Source organism: Dipodomys spectabilis, unplaced genomic scaffold, assembly GCF_019054845.1.
Source record: "Dipodomys spectabilis isolate Male_0828 unplaced genomic scaffold, ASM1905484v1 ptg000212l, whole genome shotgun sequence".
NCBI lineage: Eukaryota > Metazoa > Chordata > Mammalia > Rodentia > Heteromyidae > Dipodomys > Dipodomys spectabilis.
Window position 1 is genome coordinate 1,291,882 of NW_024870889.1, and position 24,334 is coordinate 1,316,215.

At 49.8% G+C, this 24,334-nt stretch overlaps 1 protein-coding gene across 2 annotated transcripts in view; it reads left to right on the forward strand.

Moving 5' to 3' along the window:
• The window catches only part of Traf3 (TNF receptor associated factor 3), a 120,377-nt gene extending 97,916 nt beyond the window's left edge, over positions 1-22,461 (forward strand). For both annotated transcript variants that reach the window (XM_042696859.1, XM_042696860.1), the window contains 3 exons: positions 13,082-13,222; positions 16,288-16,462; positions 17,140-22,461. In XM_042696859.1, the coding sequence (XP_042552793.1) occupies positions 13,082-13,222; positions 16,288-16,462; positions 17,140-17,711 (888 nt within the window). In that variant the 3' untranslated portion in view covers positions 17,712-22,461. The remainder of the gene's footprint in view (positions 1-13,081; positions 13,223-16,287; positions 16,463-17,139) is intronic.
• The last annotated feature ends 1,873 nt before the right edge of the window (positions 22,462-24,334 follow it).

The window sequence follows — 24,334 nt, forward strand, 5'->3', positions numbered from 1 at the left end:
TGATCTTGGCTTACTTCGCTCAACATGATTTGTTCCGTCCATTTTCTTGCAAATGCCATTATTTATCCTTTCTAATGGCTGTGTAAAATCCATTGTATATAGGTACCACATTTTTTGGGTCCATTTGTCTATAGTGGGTCATCTGGGCGGTTTCCATATCTTGGCTATTGTGAGCAGTACAGCAATGAACATGCATGTGCAGGTGTCTTTATCATATCCTGGCTCATGATGCTCAGGGTAGATGCTTAGGAGTGGTATGGCTGGGTCATAACGAAGGTCTAGGCTTAGGTTTTTGATGAACCTCCAGACTGCTGTCCAGAGTGATTGTGTCAGTTTACATTCCCACCAGCAGTGCACATCCCCTCCACATTCCCTCCAGCATTTGTTGTCTGAATTCAGAATCTTGACCGGTCTAATGGTATCTCACAGTTGGTTTGATTTGCATTTCCTTTATGGCTAGGGATGATGACATTTCCTCATGTGTGTATTTACCATTTTTACCTCTTTTTTTTTTTTTGTCGGTCGTGGGGCTTGAACTCTGGGCCTGGGCGCTGTCCCTCAGCTCTTCAGCTCAAGGCGAGCACTCTACCACTTGAGCTACAGCGCCACTTCCGGTTTTCTGGTGGTTTATTGGAGATAGGAGTCTCACGGTCTCTCCTGCCCGGGCTGGCTTTGAACCGCGATCCTCAGATCTCAGCCTCCTGAGTAGCTAGGATTACAGGCGTGAGCCACCAGCGCCCGGCCATTTTTACCTCTTTTTAGAAGACTGTCTTTAGCTCCCTTGCCCATTTAGCTTTTTGAAAAGGTTCATTAGATTTGGGAAGGATTAGTTTCTTGAGCTCCCTGTATATATTGGATATTAGGCCTTTGTCTGATGTATTGTTGATAAAGATCTTTTCCCAGTTGGTTGGCTGTCCTTCTTGTGTAGTAGCTATGTCTTTTTTGTTTTTGTTTTTTTGGGTCCAGTCGTGGGGCCTGAACTCTGAGTCTGGGGGCTGTCCCTCAGCTCTTCAGCTCAAGGCTAGCGCTGTACCACTTGAGCCACAGCACCACTTCCAGCTTTTTTCTTTTTGCTGAGGAATTGAACCCAGGGCCTCAGGCATGCAAGGCAAGCGCTCTACCACTGAGCCACCTTCCCAGCCCCAGTAGCTATGTCTTTAGGTGTGCAGAAACTTTTTATTTTAAGGTAGTCCCATTTGTGTTGTCTCTCTCCAATCTGTTGTGCCTATAAATTCCAGCGTCTCTCCTACTCTGTCTGGCAATACTTTCAGAGGTTCCAGTCTGATGTTGAGGTCTTTAATCCATTTTGAGTTGATGTTAGTGCATAGTGACAGGCAGGGACCACTTTCAGTTTTCTGCATGTGGCCACCCAGTTTTCCCAGCACCAACAGCTGAAGTGACTGTGTTTTTTCCACTGTATATCTTTGGCTCCTTTGTTGAATATCAGCTGAGTGTAAGTATGTGGTTTTATTTCTGGATCTTCTAATCTGTTCCGTTGATCTTTGGGTCTGTTTTTGTGCCAGTACCAAGCTGTCTTTGTTTTTATGGATCTGTAGTAGAGCTTGAAATCTGGTACTGTGATACTGCCTGTATTGCTTCTTTAGTCTAGAATTGCTTTAGCTATTCTAGGTCTTTTGTTGTTCCAAATGAATTTTTGAATTGCTTTCTCTGTTTCAGTAAAGAACATCATTGTGATTTTTGATGAGGATTGCATTGAATTTGTGTATCATTTTTGGCATTATGGCCATTTTCACCATATTGATTGTACCTATCCAAGAAGGTATTTCCATTTCCTGGTATCCTCTATGATTTCTTTCTTTAGGCTTTTATAGTTTTCACCAAATAGGTCCTTACATCTTTGGTTAGGTTAATTCCTAGATTTTTTTTGACGCTATTGCAAATGGGATTGTTTTCCTGATTTCCTTTTCTGTTTGTACATTGTGGATATACAGAAAGGCTACTGATTTTTGTGGGTTAATTTTGTATTTTGCTACTTTGTCAAAGTGATTTATTAGTTCTAGGAGTTTAGGAATAGAGTTTTTTGGATCCTTCAGGTATAAGATCATGTCATCTGGGCTGGGAAGGTGGCTCAGTGGTAGAGTGCTTGCCTTGCATGCATGAGGCCCTGGGTTCGATTTCTCAGCACCACATAAGCAGAAAAAGGCCGGAAGTAGCACTGTGGCTCAAGTGGTAGGGCGTTAGCCTTGAGCTGAAGAGCTGAGGGACAGCGCCCAGGCCCAGAGTTCAGGCCCCACAACCAGCAAAAAAAAAACAAAAATCATGTCTGATTTCTTCTTTCCCTATGTGAATCCTTTTAATGTCCTTTTTTTGCCTTATTGCTCTGGCTAAGGATTCTAGAACTGAATTGAAGAGGACTAGAGAGAATGGATATCCTTGCCTTGGTCCTGATTTGGGGGGAAATGGTTTTAGTTTTTTCCCATTAAGTATGATGTTGGCTGTTGGTCTGTCATATTTGGCCTTTAAAAAAATTTATTATGAGGCTGGGAAGGTGGCTCAGTGGTAGAGTGCTTATCTCACATGCATGAGGCCCTGGGTTCGATTCCTCAGCACCACATAAGCAGAAAAATCTGGAGGTGGTACTGTGGCTCAAGTGGTAGAGCGCTAACCTTGAGCTAAAGAGCTGAGGGACAGAGTTCAGGCCCCACGACCAACAACAACAAAAAATTATTATTATTTTGTCTGTTGTGGGGCTTGAACTCTGGGCCTGGGTACTGTCCCTCAGCTCTTCAGCTCAAGGAGAGCATTCTACTGCTTGAACCACAGTGCCACTTCTGGTTTTCTGGTGGTTAATTGGAGATAAGAGTCTCTCAGACTTTCCTGCCTGGGCTGGCTTTGAACTGCTATCCTCAGATCTCATCCTCCTGAATAGCTAGGATTACAGGAATGAGTCACCGGCACCCAGCTTGGCCTTTATTGTTTTAAGGAATGTTCCTTCTATTTCTAGTTTCTCTGACGCTTTTTAAGTATGAATTGATGTTGCATTTTGTTTAAGGCTTTTTCTGCATCTATTGAGATGATCCTGTGGTTCTTGTCCTTGGCTGTGTTGATGTGGTGAATTATATTTATTGATTTGCATATGTTAATCCAGCCTTGCATCTGTGGTATGAAGCCTACTTGGTCATAATGTGTGACCTTTTTTTTCTAATTTGTTTCTGGATTCTGTTGGCTAATATTTTATTGAAGAGCTTTGTATCTGTGTTCATCAGAAAAATTGGTCTGTAGTTCTTTTTTATTGGATCCTTACCTGGTTTTGGATGAGTGTGATATTGTCTTCATAGAATGAGTTTAGGATTTCTACCTCTCGTTCTATTTCACCAAAAAGCTTGAGGAGTATTGGTGCTAGCTCATATTTAAAAGTCTTGCACAATTCCACAGTGACTCCATCTGGGCCTGGGCTTTTCCTTGTCAGAAGACTTCTGATTACTTCTATCTTATTTATCTAGTTGATTGATATCTTCTTGGTTCAGTTTGGGCAATTGATACTTCTCTAGAAATTCATCCATTTCTGCTAGGTTTTCCTTCTTTAGTGAGTATAAATTTTGGAAATAGTTCTTTATACTCATTTATATTGCTGGGATGCTTGTTGTAATTTTTCCTGTGGCATACCTGATCTTATTCATTTGAGTTCCCTCTCTTCTTCTTTTTTTTTTGTTATTCTCATGAATGGTCTGTCAGTTTTAATAATTTTTTCAAAAACCAACCTTTTGTTTCATTAATTTTATGTATACTTTAAATTTTTTTTATCTCGTTGATTTCTGCCCTAATATTTGTTATCTTTCTCCACCTACTAGCTTTAGATTAAATTTTTTCTTGCTTCCCTACCAGTTTTAATTGAGCTGCTTCTGTTTTCTTTATGTGTGCACTTAGGGATATGAACTTTCCCCTCAGCACTGCTTTTGCTGTATCCCTGAGTTTGGGTTGTGATGTATTTTCATTTTCCTTGGATTGTAAGAACTTCCTAATCTCTTCCATGACCCAGGCGTTATTCAGTAGTATACTGTTCAGCCTCCATATATTCATAATTTTGTTGTTGAGAACTAGTTTGATTCCACTATGGTCAGATAGGATGCAAGGGATTGGGCCAGTCCTCTTGTATTTGTGTAAATTCTTAATGTGAACTATGATATGACCTATTTTGGAGAATATTCCATGGGCTGCTGAGAAGAGTGTATTGGGGCATTGCTGGGTGGAAAACTCTGTAGATTACTGTTAGGCCTATTTGGGTTACAGTGTCATTTAGTTGAGAGACTTCATTGCTTATCTTTTGTTTGGTTGACCTGTCCTTTGGTGAGAGTAGGGTGTGAAAATCTCCCACTGTTACTGTGTTTGTGTGTATTTTGTTCTGTAAGCCTGAGAGTATTTAACGTATTTGTTACTCCGTTGTTTGGGGCACAGATGTTGACCACTGTGATTTCCTCTTCATGGATCATTCCCTTTATTAATATGTAATGACCTTCCTTGTCTTTTTGTACTGATTTTAGCCAGAAGCCTATCAGGTATCAGTATGGCGACCCCTGCCTTCTTGCAGGGTGCATTTATGCTGGGAAGATCTTCCCTCCCTTCACTCAGAGTTTGTTTTTATCGTTGGCTGTGAGATGCGTCTCTTGGAGACAACAAATGGATGGATCTTGTTTTCTGATCCACCCTGCAGTTCTTTTTCTCTTGACTGGGGAATTGAGGCCATTAATGTTTAGGGTTATTATAGAGAGATGTATTACATTTCCTGCCATTTTTTGTTTTCCTGTATTTTGCTTCTTTCTTCTTCCTGTGCTTACTAAATTGATCTAGTGGTTTTCATCTGATGTTTCCTTGATTTTGATAGTTTCCCTCAGATTGAATTCCTCCTTTTAGTATTCTTTGTAGCATTGGTTTAGTTTTCATGAATTCCTTTAATTTTTGTTTGCCATGAAAGGTTTTAATTTCACCATCAAATGTAAATGATGGCTTTGCTGGCAGTTGTTGGATTGGCAGTTGTTGATCTTCAGGGCTTGGATTATACCATTCCAGGCTCTCTTTGTGTTGAGAGTTTACGTGGAGAGGTCCACAGAGATTCTGATTTTCTTTTCATTGTAATATAGTTCCTTTTATTTTGCAGCATTTGAAATCAGCTCCTTGCTATTCAGGTCTAATGTTTTTATTATGATGTGTCTGGAAGTGTTTCTTCTAGGATCCTGTCTACTATGTGTTATATATGCTTTTGTTATGCAGATGAGATTTTTCTCTCAAGATTGGGGAAGTTTTCTGTGATTATCTTACTGAATTCTTCCCCCTTATCCATCCTAATTTTTTTTCTTTTTTTTTTGTCGGTCGTGGGGCTTGAACTCTGGGCCTGGGTGCTGTCCCTCAGCTCTTCAGCTCAAGCCGAGCGCTCTACCACTTGAGCTACAGCGCCACTTCCAGTTTTCTAGTGGTTTATTGGAGATAGGAGTCTCACGGTCTCTCCTGCCCGGGCTGGCTTTGAACCCCAGTCTTCAGATCTCAGCCTCCTGAGTAGCTAGGATTACAGGCGTGAGTCACCAGCGCCCGGCCCATCCATCCTAATTATATGTAGGTTTGATTACTTGGATTTCCCTTTGGTAATATCTGAGTGTTTTTTCCATACCTGTGACTTTCTCTTCCAGCTCCTCTGTTTTATCCTCAACTCCTGATAGTCTATTTTCCATCTCACTTATTTGTTACCTATGACTTCCATTGTGGTTTGCATTGTGGAAATTAAACCATTTATGCTTCCTATATTCATTTTCAAAGTGTTAATTTCATCGTTTAATGAGGTATATACTGTGTCTATTTTTGTCTGCCTCTCTTTTTTGAAGTCTTGGAATTCCTTTGATATTTCTTTTTTTTTTTTTTGGTGGGGGGGGGGTCCGGTCGTGGGGCCTGAACTCTGGGCCTGGGCGCTGTCCCTCAGCTCTTCAGCTCAAGGCTAGCGCTCTACCACTTGAGCCACAGCACCACTTCCGGCTTTTTTTTCTTTTTGCTTATGTGGTGCTGAGGAATCGAACCCAGAGCCTCAGGCATGCAAGGCAAGTGCTCTACCACTGAGCCACCTTCCCAGCCCTGATATTTCTTCTTTGTGCTCTTTAAATTGTTTTTGCGTCTTCCCTTTTACTTCATTAGCCTGTTCTGTTATCATTTCTTTAGTGGTTCTTTTGTCCTCCATTTCTTCACTCTCACTGGAGTTCTTCCCTGGATTGCTGTTGGCTTTTGAATTTGGTTGGTTGTCTTGATTATCTATGAATCTTACAATGTTTCATTGTGGGTTCAGGGATTGTGAAAGCTGTGGCCCTGGCTTGGCCTGGGGTGGTTGGCGCGGGGCAGGCCGACCCAGGCTGGGCCCCAGGCCAGCTGGTACCTGTGGGCCCTCTGCCTGGGCTAGCTGAAAGGTGCTCTGTCCCGTAGCAGCCGGAGCTGGGACAGAAGATCCAGGCCTCTGGGATTCGCATTGGCCTCTAAAGGCTGGGCTCGCACAGGGGCACAGGAGTTTTTGTGCCTTAGCGCCGGGTCTTGTGCACATGTGCGTGTGTTCCGTCTGTTGCTGGTATACTCACGATATACAGTTTCCCACGGACCAGCAGCACAGCTACTCACAGGGGTGCGCTGTGTCAGTTCCACAGTTCGTAGTTTACACTGGTTTTATTTTTCCAAGACTCGTGGTGGTTATCTTGGCATTAATCTAGCACAGAGATAGTCAGGCTCCTCAGTCCTCCCCTCCCTACCCCTCACGTCAGCGCATTGTCATTGTTGCTGCTTTGGCTCTGAGTAGGGTGCCAAGATTGAGCTGAATGCTCTGTGGATCCCCAAATTCTTGCCTCCTGCCTCCTGACAACAGGTTTGCCAGCCCCTGATGTGACTGGCTGCCTGTATCAAACGTTTCATAGCCGTGTCCGTCATGAGCAACAGTAGAAGCAGACATCTCCCTATCCCGAGGGCTGGAGGTTGAGAGAATAGCTGGCTCTCGAGCTGCAGACTCCGCAGCCTAAGGACTTTGTCCTCCAGCCCCCGCTCTGGGTCAGTCCTTCCGCACGCTCCTCTCAGCGTGCTCCTCAAGGGAGGTGAAACTCACCCAAGCCCACAGTTCTTCCCCAGTGGTTTATTTACAAAAAAACAAACTCAATTAAGTATTCAACAGCATCTGTGGAGAACTTTGTAGCCGGAGGGGACTGAGATTAATTGAAAAAGGCAGTGGAGTTGACCTTTGAGTTTTCAAAAATTTGTAAAGAGGGGCTGGGAATTGTAAAGATTGGAATGTCTTGTTCCTTGTGCTTTGAGATGGGATCTTGCTACCTTTCCCCTCATTGTATTGAACTCTATCCTCCCACCTCTGCTCCCAGGAGTATCTGGCTGAATGTTATTGTTTTTTTGTTTTTGTTTTTGGTCCGGTTGTGGGGCCTGAACTCTGGGCCTGGGCGCTGTCCCTCAGCTCTTCAGCTCAAGGCTAGCGCTCTACCACTTGAGCCCCAGCACCCACTTCTGCCTTTTTCTGCTTATGTGGTGCTGAGGAATCGAACCCACAGCCTCATGCATGCAAGGCAAGCGTTCTACCACTGAGCCACCCTCCCAGCCCATGGCTGAATGTTAAATATACATGTCTAAACTTTTTGTCGGTTGTGGGACTTGAATTGAACTCCAGGCCTGGGTGCTGTCCTTGAACATTTTCTCTCAAGGCTAACACGCTACCACTTTGAGCCACACAGCCACTTTTCAGGTGGTCAATTGGAGATAAGAGTCTTAGAGACTTTCCTGCCCAGAATGGCGCTTACAACGCAATCCTCAGATCTCAGCCTCCTGAGTAGCTGAAGATTACAGGCGTGAGCCACCAGTGCCCTGCTTAAGCCTTTTTGGGGGGCGGGGGCAGGACTGGAACTTGAACTCATGTCCTTATACTTCCCAGACAGGCAGGCACTCTCCCACTGGAGCCACATCCTGGCCTTGAGTCCAAACTTTTAAAGCAGAGGTGCTCATGAAAGCTGTCAGGGCATAGTTCACTAGAGTTAGCACCTACAATCACCGGAAGCACTAAGAGGCAACACCACACCTGTGCACATGTGCAGCAGGTGTGCACACGTGCAGCAAGTGTGCACAGGCATGTTCATTCAGCAGGGAGGTGAGGCTCAGGGCGGTGGCAGCGGTGGTGGTGCTTTTCATGTGAGCACATAGTGTCTGCTCTGAGTTCATCAATGGCTTCACTATAAATCCGTTTCCTCTTTTTGAAGAATGTGTTGTTTCTGCTATTTTAAAACTACAGACAAATCTCAAGGCGACTCGCCTCCTGTAGATGCTGTTTCTCATTTGAAAGGCTCCTCCTTTGATTTTAAGAATTGATATTGTTACCACTGTACTGGCTGCGTGGTGATTTAGTGGCTCTGAGGAATGTGGTTGTGCGTGGAACAATCTGGAAGTTCCAGTGCGGTCACCCGTCAGCCTCCAGGCTGGCCTGGCGATGTGCTCTCCTCCCACTTGCCTTGTGGCCAGAGGTTTTCCAGAGTGAGCAGTGTGCGTGGTTGGAAGCCGCAGGACTTAATAGCAGCCTGCCCGCTGCATTTTCTCTCTGAACGATCACCTGCTGGGGCAGGAGTAGGTCATGACGGTGTGAGACTCAGATTGTGTAGCTCTGAGCTGTTTGGGACGGTTGCTCAAGACTGTCTTCCTCTGGCTGCCCATCAGAATGGACACTTTGCCCCATTGTATGAGCTGAGCCTCGTTTGGGCTGCCAAGGTGCGTGCCTGCCCTGCTCTGCCCCCACAGGCAACGGCTGGCCAGCAGACGACACACCTGCACTTTCCTACACTGGGAAAGTATTTCTCCTGATAGAATTATTCTATTGGGATCTTCTGGTCCTTTGTTGATCATGATAGAAGATAGAACATTTGTGTTGGTTGAGGAAAAACTATGTAAAACTGTAGATATTATTAGAAACACTCATTTTTTTAAGGTAAAATCAGAAGTAAATAAAAAGTAGAATGCCTTCACTGAAAGAGGCTAAGGTAAAGGGTGGAGAGTGGTGAGGGGAGAAGGGGACCACATTCTCATTGGCCATGTGCAGATTACTCAGTGCTGTTGACACGCACACCTGCCGGCTCCACTTCACACAGAAGGCAGCTGCCTACGAGATGGATAGAGCCACGGTCTGCAGCACTCAGAGCTAGGGTGGTTGTTTAAGATGAGCAAATGTAAATTCAATGTTCAACTTAGGGAATCCTTAAATGAAAGATATTAAGAGTTTAGTTAGAGCTGGGCGCCAGTAGCTCACGCCTGTAATCCTAGCTGCTCAGGCAGCTGGGATCCAGGATCACGGTTCAAAGCCAGCCTGGGGGGGGCTGGGAAGGTGGCTCAAGTGGTAGAGCGCTAGCCTTGAGCTGAAGAGCTGAGGGACAGCGCCCAGGCCCAGAGTTTATAGTTCAGGCCCCACGACCGGACTGCCCCCCCCAAAAAGAAAAAAAAAAAAAAAAAACAAAGCCAGCCTGGGCAGGAAAGTCCAAAGGACTCTTATCTCCAGTAAACCACCAGAAAACCAGAAGTGGCGCTGTGACTCAAGTGGTGGTAGAGTGCTATCCTTGAGCTGAAGAACTGAGGGACAGCGCCCAGGCGCAGAGTTTAAGCCCCACAACTGACAAACAAAACAAGAGTTTAGTTAATATGGTATATCTCATTAATGGGAGTTGCTTCTACTCATACTTGATTTGTTGCAGATAAGTTGATGTTTTTGGAAATACTTAGGTTTGTTTGTTTTTTGTCAGTCTTGACAAAAGAACTCAGGGCCTGGGCGCTGTCCATGAGCTCTTCAGCTCAAGGCGAGCACTCTACCACTTGACCCACAGCACCACGTCTGGTTTTCTGGAGGTTTATTGGAGATAAGAGTCTCACGGATTTTCCTGCCTGGGCTAGCTTCGAACCATGATCCTCAGATCCCAGCCTCCTTAGTAGCTAGGATGACAGGCGTGAGCCACCAGCTCCTGGCTTGAAATACTTACTTTTTATCAAGTTAGTATGCACAGTGTGAGAACAGTTTTTAGGAATTTGTTCCCAGATGGGAATAAGTGAAATATAAGAGGCAAAGCTGCTGTGTGTCTCCACCGATGCTCCTCCCCTCTTCCTTAGACTAAAGTTCACAACCTCAGGCTTCATCACTTGGAGTTCTTACATTTTAGGAAGGAAAACTGATTTTTGTGTGTGTGTATGTGTGCATGCACTAGTCCTAGGCCTTGAACTCAGGGCCTGGGTGCTATCCATGGATCTTTTTGCTCAAGGCCCACACTCTACTACTTGAGCCACAGCTCCACTTCTGCTTTTATGTGTAGTTTACTGGAGATAAGAGTCTCACACTCTATCCTGCCTGGGCTGGCTTTGAATTGTGATCCTCAGATCTCAGACTTCTGAGTGCTAGAATTATAGGGATAAGCCATAGCTACTGGTCTTTAGTTATTTGTTTTTAAATTGATGGCTTCAGGGATCATTTCTTACCACATCTTATTTTTGTTTTGTTTTGGGCAGTAGTGAGGTTTGAACTCAGGACTTTGCATTTGTCAGGCAGATACTCTACTACTGGAGCCATGCCTTGAGCCCTTTATGCGCTATTTTTGAGATAACTCTTGCTCTTTCCCTGGGTTGACCTGTGATCCTCTGCACACTGCCATCCGTTACACAACAAATGTACACGGCCACGCCCAGCTCACAGCTGGTTCTGTGAGGGGGTTTCAGACGGTCATTCTTGGCGGCTGCTGGCTGCACGGGTCTTTAGCCATGGTGGCTTCAGAGCCCAGGCAGAAGCGAGTTAGAGGGGGCAGGACTCGTGGTGCTTACAGTGTCTGGTGGTTGCAGAACCCGAAGAGTGTGAGAGTTCTTCCTCAGTGTCAGATCCACATGTGGAGACCTTGCAAAGATGGGCCTTGGACTCCTCACCTCAGGGCCTTTTAACACCCATAGAAACCGGTCTTTGGAGCCAATTATTTGGGCAATATGAGGGGCTGAATCGAGGGCCTCATGCTTGCTAGGCAAACGCTCTTCTAATTGGTCAACATTCCCAGTCCTTTTGCTTTTTAGTTTGTTTTTTCAGGGGCTCATACTGCCACTCAGGCCTGCTTCAGACCACTATCCTCGTACCTCCAGCTTCCACGTCGCTGGGATTGCAGGCGTGCATCGCTGTACCTAGGCAGGAACTAATTACTTTCCAGAAAGCAAAGGTCAGAGGTGAGCTTGGAGGTGCTCACTCTTGAGGTTCCTTTCTCTGACTAGCCAGGTAGTTCACATGGTCCTCTCCACATGACAGCCCCTTCTTTCCTTTGAGAAGTTAATGGGTTGGCAGAAGCACCTAACTTTACTGTCACTCTGCTTCTTGTTTGAGGCACTCTTCTACCTACCAGATGTGACCATTAGTAGATATGAAGTGGCATTTAGCAGACTGACCAGCAAGTTTTGGATGACAAATAATAAATGCATATACAATTTTCAGATTGACTCTTGCTTTTTGTCTGAGTTTACCTGAATTCTGATCCTCCTGTTTCCTTTCTTACTGCCAGAGCTGCGGTAACAGATGTTGGCTAAAAAAGGTTCAGTGTAGTGTGGGGAAGGTGGCTTAGTGGTAGAGTGCTCACCTAGCATGCATGAATCCCATTCCTCAGCACCACATACACAGCCAGAAGTGGCGCTATGGCACAAATGGTAGAGTGCTAGCCTTGAGCAAAAGAAGCTCAGAGACAAAGGTCAGGCCTGGAGTTCAGTCCCCAGGACTGGCTAAATAAATAAATAAATGTGCTTATTACCTTAAAAAAAAAAGAGTTAAGTGTAATGTTTTCATGTACATACACACACTGTCACACACAGTAAAATGATTAAAGCTAGGTAGCAAAAAAAGAAATCTAAGTAAGCCGGGTGCTGGTGGCTCACGCCTGTAATCCTAGCTACTCAGGAGGCTGAGATCTGAGGATCGCGGTTCAAAGCCAGCCCGGGCAGGAGAGACCGTGAGACTCCTATCTCCAATAAACCACCAGAAAACCGGAAGTGGTGCTGTAGCTCAAGTGGTAGAGCGCTCACCTTGAGCTGAAGAGCTGAGGGACAGCGCCCAGGCCCAGAGTTCAAGCCCCACGACCGACAAAAAAAAAAAAGCTAAGTAGCATCAATTATTTTGCTCATTTTTCATGGTATAAACATTTGAAATCTGTTCCCAACAACTCTGGAATATACATTATTATTAACTATGATCACCATGTGCAGTAGATCTCATCTCAAAAACACATTCCTTTGTCTAATGAGACTTTGTATCTTTGACCTATACATCCACACTCCAACTGCCCTTGTCTGCTTCTGACAATCTTCTAGACTGCACATGTCAATGAAATTGTGAGGAATTTCTTTCTGTGTCTGGTCTGCTTCACTTGATATAATGCCCTTCAGGGCTGTCACTTTTTTGGAGGGGCAGGGGGGGTCTGGTCGTGGGGCCTGAACTCTGGGCCTGGGCTCTGTCCCTCAGCTCTTCAGCTCAAGGCTAGCGTTCTACCACTTGAGCCACAGTGCCACTTCCGGCTTTTTTCTTTTTGCTTATGTGGTGCTGAGGAATTGAACCCAGGGCCTCATGCTTGCAAGACAAGCACTCTACCACTGAGCCACCTTCCCAGCCCCAAGGGCTGTCACTTTTTTAAAGTTAACCAAATAAATATAAAATATCAGGATCCATTCTAAGCTATTAGTGTAAGTATGGTTTTGTGAACCCTGTTTCCAGCTACACACACAGTGTTTCTGCAAGCAGTGAAGTATTTTTTTGTTGTTTCCTGATGGCGATTTGTAAGCTGTTCTGGCGAGAGATATGTTCTTCTGCCAGCAGATACTTAGCGAGCTCCCCTCTCATGCACTTGGTCAGCGGCTGCTCATGCTGCGCTAACTGATGAGGACAATCCGGGAGCCCATGCCAGCAGGCCTTGTGCTCTCCAGGATTTGCTGTCAGGATGGGTGACAGGGAGTCCTTGCCAGAGAAGATTTGTCCTGTGAAGTTATGGTCACTTGTCATACTGTTTAACCAATGTCAGAAGTACTTTTTGCTAAGTTAATTGAAGAATTTGTTTTTCAGGTTTCCTTGTTGCAGAATGAAAGTGTAGAAAAAAACAAGAGCATACAAAGTTTGCACAATCAAATATGTAGCTTTGAAATTGAAATCGAGAGACAAAAGGAAATGTTGCGAAATAATGAATCCAAAATACTTCATTTACAGGTAAGCAGCTAAGACTAGAAGGGTCAAAGGGCAGTGGAGCTATCTATGTCTCCCTCAGATCTCCCTCAGCACTCTGTAAGCTGAGAACTGGCTTGGACAGGCCTAGAGGCCAGGCCCAGTGTTCCTTTGCTCTCTTGCTTATGGGAAGATTTGGGGACAAGCTGAGTGAGCGAGGGGCCGGCCCCGAAAGCAGCCCCTCCCCACCCTTCCGTACTTCTTACCTACTGTGGCGAAGTGAGGTTTCAAACTTGTGTTTTAGGGCTGGGAAGGTGGCTCAGTGGTAGAGCGCTTGCCTTGCATGCTTGAGGCCCTGGCTTCAATTCCTCAGCACCACATAAGCAAAAAGAAAAAAGCCAGAAGTGGTGCTGTGGCTCAAGTGATAGAGCACTAGCCTTGAGCTGAAGAGCTTAGGGACAGCGCCTAGGCCCAGAGTTCAAGCCCCATTACTGGACCCCAAAAACAAAACAAAACAACTTATGTTTTAAATTTTGTTTTGGCCAGGCACTGGTGGCTCATGCCTGTAATCCTAGCTACTCAGGAGGCTGAGATCTGAGGGCCATGGTTCAAAGCCAGCCCAGGCAGGAAAATCTGTGAGATTTTCTGATTAGCCACCAGAAAACCAGAAAGGGCATTTGGCTTAAAGTGGTAGAGTGCATGCCTTGATCTGAAGAGCTCAGGGATAGAGCCCCGGCCCAGGCCCTGAGTTCAAGCCTCACCACTGACAAGAAAAGTGTTTTTCTTTTGGCCGGGGTGTACATGCCTGCATGTGCAAAAACCCATGTTCCATCCCCACTACTGGAAAAAAAAACTTTTATTACTACTTAAGATAGATATGTTGTTCATGAATCTTTGCACGCAAAGCTTGACTTCCCAATGTGAAATGAAGCCAGCGGCTTCATTCTGAGTGTCACACACGCTTACCCAGCTTTACTTCACCGTGGTAATTCAGAGGCATCCCCAAATAACAAATAAACCTTTGCCATTCTGAACTAGGGTGATTTTAAAGATGGGCCTTATGAAGATTTTGTTGGCATCACTGTTGCCCTTAGACCTGCACTGGACTTGCTCTGTGTGTGGGTGCTGAAGAAATTCCGGGGGTCACACCCATTGTGTCACTAAGGGGGTTTCAGTGCCTACACTTAACAGTGCATTTCCCTAAATTGTGCTCTACCACTTTGAGCCACAGCACCACTTCCAGTTTTTCTGGTAGTTAATTGCAGATAAGAGTCTGAGGGGGGCTGGGAAGGTGGCTCAGTGGTAGAGCGCTTGCCTTGCATGCATGAGGCCCTGGGTTTGATTCCTTAGCACCACATAAACAGATAAAGCTGGAAGTGGCGCTGTGGCTCAGTGGTATAGCGCTAGCCTTGAGCTGAAGAGCTGAGGGACAGCGCCCAGGCCCAGATTCAGGCCCACGACCGGCAAAAAAAAAGAAAAAAAAGAGTCTGAGGGATTTTCCTACCCAGGCTGGCTTTGAACCATGATCCTCAGATCTCGGCCTCGTCAGTAGCTGGAATTACAGGTGTGAGCTACCAGCACCAGCTCTAAGTATTTCTAATAATGTGGGTGTAGCATCATTGAGAATGCTTTTCCTCCCATTTTCTTTTTTCTTTTTTATTGTGAAAATACCGTACAGAGGGGTTACAATTACATGGGCAAGATAATGAGTGCATTTCTTATCAAGCTTTGTTGCCTCCTCCTTTGTTTCCCCTTCCCATCCCTTCCTCCCCCCCCTCCACCCATTACCCCCCCACCCTCCCATTTTCATACTGGAGATTAGTCATAGTCTTCAGAATTGTGTAGGGATTTTTTCCCCCCATACTTGGGGTCTGGGGGTCTATTCATTAGAATAGAAAATTAACTGTTGGAAAATCACCTATAAAAATGTTCACAAATTGGTAGCTCACATCTGTAATCCTAGTTACAAAGAAAGCTGAGATCCAGATCATACTTTGAGGCCAGCTTGGAAAGAAAAGTCCACATGATTCTATCTCCAAGTTAGCCAGCAAAAGGCAAAGCTGGGCTAGAGGTGTGGCTTGAAAGCTAGAATGCTAGCTAAGCCAGAGTGAGGCCCTGAGTTCATACTCCCCGGTACTAGCAAAACATAGTCCACCACAGAGTACATATGTAGTACACTGGTCATGTGTAACATCGCCATTTATGTCAAAATTAGGAAAATGATGTAGAGAAGCCCTTGTCTAAAACCTGAGATTTCCCATGGGTTTTTTTTTTTTTGGTTGGTTGTGGAGCCTGAACTCAGCCTGGGCGCTGTCCCTCAGCTCTTCAGCTCAAAGCTAGCGCTCTACCACTTGAGCCACAGCACCACTTCCGGCTTTTTCTGCTTATGTGGTACTGAGGAATCGAACCCAGGACCTCATGCATGTGAGGCAAGTGCTCTACCACTGAGCCACCTTCCCAGGCCCTCTTCTCCCTCCTCCCATCAGTTTTCATCTACACTGGTTTTTAATCCAGTTTCATCACTTCATAGCATGTGGTTTTGAAGACTTCTTGCAGTTGAACAAATGAAGGGAAATGGGAGTGAGTGACAGGGCAATGGAGGCAGAGAAGTAAAAACAGGGAAAGTATTGTTGAGTATTCTCGGACTCATGAGGAAGCGGAGGAGAATCAGAAGTCTGCTCCATGGAGAGGGACACAGAGAAGACAAAGTCAGAGTTTCATTTTAGTTAATTTTTGTTCTGGCCCTGGGGCTTGAACGTAGGACCTGGGTACTATCTCTGATCTTTCTTTGCTCTACCACTTGAGCCATGGCTGCACTACCAGTTTTTGAGTGGTTAATTGGAGACGAGTCTCACAGGGATTTTTCTGCCAGGGCTGGCTTCGAACCTCAAGCTCAGCCTCCTGAGTAGCTAGGATTCTAGAGCCAACAGTGTCCAGCACGTGTGTGCCCCGTGCAGAGTGCTCCCTGCCCCACCCAGCTCCCAGAGGCCTCTTCCAGTGTGCGGGGCCTACTGCGCCCCTCCTCGCTGGCCTGTGCGTAGTGGGTAGCAGCACAGTGTTTTCTGAGAAACCTGACTGGTGCTTGCCTTTTAACACCTTTGGTCTGGAAGCGAGTAATAGACAGCCAAGCGGAGAAACTGAAAGAGCTCGACAAGGAGATCCGACCCTTCCGTCAGAACTGGGAGGAAGCAGACAGCATGAAGAGCAGTGTGGAGTCTCTCCAGAACCGTGTGACCGAGCTGGAGAGTGTGGACAAAAGTGCGGGGCAGGCGGCGCGAAACACAGGTAAATGGTGCACGCGTGCGCAGGCGCGGGCTCTGGGTCCTCCGTGGAGACAGGGGCTTGCCCTTAAACTGCTTCCTCCGTATGCTGCCCAGCATGGCCAAGAGGGAGAGGTTGTGGCCACAGGGGGAGCCGTAGGTCAGGGCCAGCTAGTCCGGAGCCAGGGCGGACATGGCAGGAGCGGCAAAGGATGAGCCGCTTCCTGCCCTCGTCAGCAGATGAGTCCCGTGGCTCTGGGCCCAGATGGGTGCTGCAATTGTTCCCATGGGAAGGAATAATGGTTGAGGGAATGGGAGAATTGTGGTGCTGTGGGGTTGGAGTCAGCGGACCTGAGATGAGGGGTTGGAATAGAGAAGGTGACAGCTTACACTCAGCCTGCCTGCCGGCCCTGCGGGCATTGGGGCTGCAGAGCAGGAAAATGTAGGCCCTGGCCGTCCACCCGGAGCGAGCCACCTCAGCAGGCGTGGTCTGGCCGTTCGTGCACTGCTGCTACCTGGGGGAGGGAGATCAGTGTCCATGTCTGGGAACAGCCACCTGCCACAGCACAGCTCGGGCTTCTGCCATGTCAGCCGCCTTGGTGGCCTGGGGATGGCTGTGGAGGGGCTGGGTGGTGCCATTTGCTTTCCTAACCCTGTGCTGTTCGCGAGTCTCATCACCGCGTCTGTCCTCGCCTGCGGCAGGCTTGCTGGAGTCCCAGCTGAGCAGGCATGACCAGATGCTGAGTGTTCATGACATCCGCCTGGCCGACATGGACCTTCGGTTCCAGGTGCTGGAGACCGCCAGCTACAACGGCGTGCTGATCTGGAAGATCCGGGATTATAAGCGCCGGAAGCAGGAGGCCGTCATGGGGAAGACCCTGTCTCTCTACAGCCAGCCCTTCTACACTGGCTACTTTGGCTATAAGATGTGTGCCCGGGTCTACCTGAACGGGGATGGGATGGGGAAAGGGACACATCTGTCACTCTTCTTTGTCATCATGCGTGGAGAATATGATGCTTTGCTACCGTGGCCATTTAAGCAGAAAGTGACGCTCATGTTGATGGATCAGGGCTCCTCCCGGCGTCACCTGGGTGATGCGTTCAAACCCGACCCCAACAGCAGCAGCTTCAAGAAGCCCACCGGAGAGATGAACATCGCCTCCGGCTGCCCCGTCTTTGTGGCCCAAACTGTTCTAGAAAACGGGACGTATATTAAAGATGATACAATTTTTATTAAAGTCATAGTGGATACTTCGGACCTGCCTGACCCCTGACAGTAGCCGGAGGCGGATTTCGCAGAAGGTAACTCCTCTGGGGGCTTGAACCGGTCTGTCTTCACTGAGGTCCTCGCGCTCAGGAAAGGATCTTGTAGAAAGGAGGAAGTGGCAGGAGGAGGATGTCCGGCCAGCGGGAGGCGCCACACGTGAAAACAGACCCCGATATGTTTCTAATAGACTCAGCCACACTCCACTCTGAAGAATTACTTACCTTCAGCAAGATAAATATTGCTGTCAGAGAAGTTCCATTTTCATTTCTAAAGATCTAGTTAATTAAGGTGGAAAACATATATGCTAAACAAAAGAAATGTGATTTTTCTTCCTTAAACTTGAACATCAAACAAAGAAAATACACATGGGGGTGGCTGGGCCCGTCAGCATGTCAAGTAAAAGGAGATTTTACAAAATAATAACACAGTTCTGATATATTCATTCTAAGATTCAGAGTGCAATCTTGTTTCAAATAGAGTATATTGTCTATTTTTCAGGCCTCATCTGGTCTCCATTTTAATAATTTGCTTGTCAGAAGACCCTGACGTACACCCAGGTCTTTGTTTTTTTTAAGTCTCTAAATTCAGAAATCATTTTTTAATTTAAAGTTCTACAGATAATTGTTACTGCAAACATTTTATTTGAAAACGTTGAAGGACTGATATTTCTTGGAAGAAAATGTAAACTATCAAACACTGGTTATCACTTGTGATAGGAAAGAGAATATTCAACCTGTTGTTATTTCTCGTTAGAAATGTAAACCTTCAATATCTGTCGTAGTTAATGACACTACTTCAAAATTATTATGAAAGGAACATTGCTCATGGATGCTGTGCATCATTTTCAGACTTATAATTGTTTTCACCCTAAAATAGGGCGTTAGTTGAACTTTGGAGTTCTAAACAAAATCCTGTAGGTTTTTAAAATTCTGCCCCACGTTTAGACGAGCTCTGTTGCTGACCGCACAGGCCTCCCGCGTCCAGTGCCGGGTGGGGGCGGGGGCTGTGCTGCAGGGGCCCGGCTGGTGTTGCTTCGTTCTGTCGTGCTGCTGCGTTTGCTCAGTGATCCCTGAAAGCGACGGCTTAGCTTAGAGATGGTGGCGTACGGTACATGTGCCTTAGTTGTGACATGCTGCTTTTTGCCCCTGGTGGGTTTGTGTTCAGCGTGATTGTCAAAAGTGATAGCTTCCGCAGACTCTCTCTCCACGGCTAGATCTTTGTGTCCACGAGGGCCCTCAGCAACTCCATACCTTCCGGGGGAAGCCAAGCTCCATCCATGGCTTCTCGAGTCTTCACTGCTTAATTATCAGATTCCAAACTCTCGGCCCACTCCCAAGGAGGCTGGTGTGAGAAGCCGCGCCTCTCCGCGTCCCCACCCAGGCCCTGGGAGCCCGCCCAGCCCAAAGCAGAACCCCCGAGCACTCCGGGGGACCGCGGCTCTGGAGTCATGCCTGGGCTGGCTGCTGCACAGCCCTCGCCACCCGGTCGGGAGCGGTGCCAGGCGGACGGCGCAGCCCACGCCTGCGCCAGGCGGCGTTGTCACCTCCCTGTCACCACCTCTCGGATGTCCGCCTGTGACTGGAAGCCTGGAGCCCTGCCCCTGTGCCCCTTTCGCTATGCACCACACACCATGGTGCTCTTACACTGACGGGTGCTACGCGTGACGGGTGCTTCTTAGGCAAAACCAATGTGTGCGAACTCCACATCTGTGCACTTGCCCAAAAGGCGCGCCCACGATTGGCCAGCTGGGCCGCGTGCTCCCGACTGCCTGCCTCTGGGCTCGCCCGTGGTCGCGCGGGGACTGCTGGGTTGGTGCCCGGCGGCCCATCTTGTCTCTGGTGCTGCCTCTGTCCTGGGTGTGCCTTTGCCCCAGTGCCTGCTGGAAGTGCCCTCCTCGCACACTCATCCCGCGCTTCCATCCGCCCCTCCATGCCCCCTCCATGTTGAAACCCTGCTCCGCAGCCCTGCTTGTCCGCGCGCGCTCTCCTGGGATGGCTGAGGGCTAGATCCGCGCCCTGGCTCAGAACAAGGGGACTCGAGCGGAAGCTGCCGAGTCCACTGCCCAGCACCGGCAGCCCTGGCTCCTGGCTGGCCCTGGCCCCGCCCCTGGGGCGGATGGAGGCCCCCGAAAGCCCACACCCCGGGCTCTGCAGCCTGGGCCGGCAGCGGCATGCCCTTGGCCTGTTCATTCAACAAGTCATCCAGTCCCCAGAGACACGTGGCGGGAGGTGTGGGGGAGCAGCAGACCCCAGTGGGGTGTGGCCTGGGTGTGCTGTACCTCCCCTCTCCTGGGACTTTGCCGAGGGGTCTCCTGGGGGATGTGGTGTGCTCCCCTCCCCCCCACCCTGCCCCAACGCCCATAGGAAAGCTGGGGTACGCTGTCTCGAGATGAGGGTGCGCTCTTTGCAGCCATCTTCCGCGTGACCTGGTAACAGTGCAGCAGTGGGGAGCCGTGCGTCTGCCCCGCGCGCTCGCGCGTGTCACGGCCCTGCTAGAACACCGTTCCGGGAGGTGCTGGACACGCCCTGCCGTGTGCTTGTGCCGCTCGCCCCCACATTCCTCAGTGCCCCTTTGGTGCTTGCAGCCTGGGCCGTTCTGGGGCTTGGATGCCCGTGCGGCTGGCTCCTGGCAGCAGGTCCGGCGGCGGCAGGGCGCCCTCTGCCTGCGCAGGGCCTCGGCTCCAGAGAGCAAAGCGCCGGTCCTCGTGTGTGTCTGGGTGTTGGCTTTTATGTACAGGGACACGACTGTCCACCTTTTGAAGAGACTAAGTCTTTGGCTCTGAGGGAAATGGACTCAGCTTGCTGTTTCTGCGGGCCCAGAGGCCCCGCCCCTGGCACGAGAGGCTGAGAGTGAAGGCCTTCCCAGCAAGGCCAGGTGCTCAGGGGTGCGGTAGAGGTGTTGGGGGCCGTGGCTGGGCGTCCTTTGGCTCTTAGAGACCAGACAGAGCCGGCCGGAGGTGGCTTTGGGGGGGAGTGGGGGGGTGGGGGCAGAGCGATGCAGTGAGTCTGAGTGGAAGGCGGGCAGCCCTTCCCCCACCCCCGCCCCGCAGCTCCCAGGAGCCCGGACTAAGCCTGGGCACACTGACACGTGCCCCGTGCAGACCAGCAGAGGATGGGGAGAGGCTCCCATCTTGGTCTTGGTCCCTTTCCTCCAGAGCACTCTGCCTGGACAGCACCATGGCCCTGTGCTCCCAAGCCAGCCAAAAAGGGGCCCTGGCTCGGCGGTGGCGTCCCGCCTCTCCCTTCTCTGCCCGTCCCGGTTTCCTCGTGGGCCTGTGGCACCGGGGAGGCGGGGCTCCGACCTGCTGGGGGTCACCAGGGCCTGCACACCCCCTGCCCTCCGACATTCCTGCTGCACCGGCTTCCCTGTGGCGCCATGCCATCGCCAGATGCCCGCCATCCCGGCTTGTCATTACCAACACTCCTTCCCTTGACGCTGGCAGCGCCGACGGTCAGCGCATGGCCCCAGCAGCGGGCGGGTCGCACCCAGGAAAGGATCGGGTGCTAGGGCAGGCTTCAGCAGCAGTGCGGATCCCGTCCCGGCTCAGGCCTCCGCCACGGCCACAGGTGGCACAAGGCCGTCAGCGGCAGACTCTGGTGCCACGGGGAAGCCTCTGCCGGGCAGCCGCGCACGCGGGAGCGCCCCACAGAGCTCCAGATGCTGCTTTTTTTCTTTACTTTCAGTCCAGATTTTCACTTGGAGGCTGCGAGGCCCGGGCCTCTGCGTGTGAGGGAGGCCTGAACCCACACCCACTTCTCGGCCCAAGACCATGGTTCTGTCTTCCGTGTGCAAATCATAGTTTTGTTTTCTTCCCAGAGTAACCCGTGTCCATGAGGGGTGTCGGTGAGGTCGGGGTTGCGGGCGGGCCGGGCGTCCGGTCATGGCGCTGCCTGGCAGACCACCATGGCGCCCTGAGGTGTCACCGCTTGTTGGAGCGTGCCTTGGACGCCAGGCAGGTGGGCAGAGTGTGACCCGCAGGGAGGTCAGTTGTGGGGGGGGGCGCAGCCCCTTCCCCTCGCCCCGCATCTGGAGTCTGTCTTGTGAGCTCAGCGTGAGAAAGGGTTCGGAGTCCCTGCGCCACTCCTGTAGGAGCGGCGTGTGGTTTTATACCTTAGTCCCCTCAGACAAGTGAGGCAACCTTCACGAGCAAACTAAACAGCTTAATTGGAAACCCCAGAGCCGGCCTTATTTCGAAGGATTTCCATAAGAAACACCTAGAACCTCTGTGATGAAGGAAGTGTGGAAGTCACGTAGACTGTGGCACGTTTCTAGAATTGCATTCTGTTCTCTGACGGTACACCTCTTACGTTCAGTTCTATTACCCAAAAACACGAAGACCAAAGAAGGCCAATCTCTCATTTGACTGTGTATTTTTAATCTGCCTGTTTTACAAATTGCCGTCTGTAGTAACGGCTCGCTGTGAGGACCCATCTTGACAGTCCAAGTGATCGTGACCAGTGACTCGAGTCCTGCGTTCCTCTGCTCTTCTAAGAAAACAAGGATGGTGTGAGTTATTGCTCAGCAATAATTGTTGTTACTAGGAGTTAGCAACATATCTGATTCCTGAAGCATTATTATGTTCCATACTTTTGTTTACTGTATATTGTGTGTGGTTTTATTTGGTATTTATTTGTTTTGAGGTCTTGCGATGTTTTTGTGTTTCTGATGCTAATAACTAAAGTTTGTAAGACTGTAGAATGCGAAACTTTGAAATGCTAAACTGTCTTATTAGAAGAAAATAAATCTGATTAAGAATCCCTGTTTCTTCTTCTTTGTGTGCCAGGCCTGGGGCTTAAACTCAGTCCTGGGTGCTTCCTGTTCCTTCTTGTCCCTTTACCTTTGTGCTACTGGCTAGCATTCTACCACTTGGGCCACACCTACACTTCTGGCTTTTTGGTGGTTAATTAGAGATGAAAGTCTCGTGTGCTCTCCTGCCTGTGCTGGCTTTGAACCATGATCCCCAGAGCTTAGCCTCCTAAGTAGGATTACAGGTGTGAGTCACTGGTGTCCCGATAGGGCTTGTCACCTCTGGGCCTTGGGGGTGAGAGAGGCCCTGCCCCAGCCCCGTCCTCCAGCCGTCATCCTCTGGCCTTGGGTCCTCATTTGCTCAGAGCTGCGGGAGCTCTGGAGCAAGGCCTGCTGGCTCAGCACGGCCCGGCGCGGCCCGAGGGGCCTGAGCAGCCTCTGGAAGCAGGGGCTTGGTGCAGGGTGAGCTGCTGCCTCCTGCCAGACGCGTGTGCAGGTCTGGCTCCCAGACCTGAGCTCAGTATCGGCAACATCACTGCGAGCCCCTGCGCTTCACGTCAGCCATGCGGTGCAGGGACAGGGTTGAGCCCGCTCTGCCCACGGGTTGTCCTCCAAGTCCCCAGATAGACCTCTGGGCCAGGGCTGGCAGGGTGCCCAGCCCTCATCTGTCTACTCCCTTTAGGTGCCACCGGGAGCCACCACAGCACCTGCTCAGCCGTAACTGCCCTCCAAGGCTGAAAGCTAGATCCAGACACGTCCTGAGCCTCCAGAGGCCCTGGCCAGTGGGAGGGGATAGGCCCGCAGGCAGCGCCCTTACCCCCCCTTCCCCCCGTCAGGCCCCTCCCCAGGCTGGTGGAGCCAGAGCCTCGCAGGACTGGGTCCTCCAGACTTGACGCCCCATGGTAGCCCGGCACAGCCGCAGAGCTAGGGGCTTCTCTGCCCCGCCCCTTCTACCTGAGCCTGCGAGCGGCAGCCCTTCCTTCCACCCCTGAGCCTGGAGCTCGAGTTCTGCACAGGGTGGGGGCACCCCGGCCCCAGGATACCTGGAGCGGCAGGAACGGGGGCTGAGGACGGCCAGGAGAGCACTGGCACCTGGGTGCCAGGCAGCTCTGTGGTCAGCGGCGTCCGCTCCTCGGGCCTGTGGTGGTAGGTGGGCACGGGCTGTGCCTTGTGCCCCTCCCTCCTGAGCAGGTCAGTCTCTTGGGTCCAGAGAACTGGGCTGCAACAGGCTCTGTGGCCCTGGGTCGTGGAGCCCTGGAGCGGCCAGGGCCTGCGCTGTGGGTCTGCTCCGGAGAAGCATGTCACCGGAGATCCCTAAGCGCTGGAGATGCTGCCCTCACGAGCTGCCCTTAGTTAACTGCCTTTGTCCTCCTCATCCCATCCTTCCTATCCGCTCCCCGGCCAGCTTCACACAGGCCCTGCCTAGGGGACGCAGATCAGGCCCAAGTGTGCCCTCCTCACCTCCAGCCATGGCTCCCCCTGGCCCAGAGACCAGGGGCCATCTGTCTTTCTGTGCCCTTCCTGCCTTAGGCAGGGGTGCAACAGAAGCTGGGCCTGTGCCCTGGGAAGCAGGCACGGCTACCGTGTAGCAGGCTGAGGGGCTCAACAGAGACAAGGTGAGTTGTATAGCCTCACACAGCATTTACAGGACAGGTGTAAGCAGCCCAACCCCATCCAGGCCAGGGAGCCCCGCTCCGCTCACAGCCCGCACCCAACTGATTCCCGCAGCCACTGCTCCAGTAGTGTCTGCCCTCCACACGCTCCTCTCCTGACCTCGAACCCCCCCCCCCCCAGCCTCTGCCTCAGGGCCCTTCCTGCATCTGCTCCAGCCCCCTTCCTCCCCCCAGCAGGTGGCAGAGCTGTCACCCCTGGTGCCACACATCA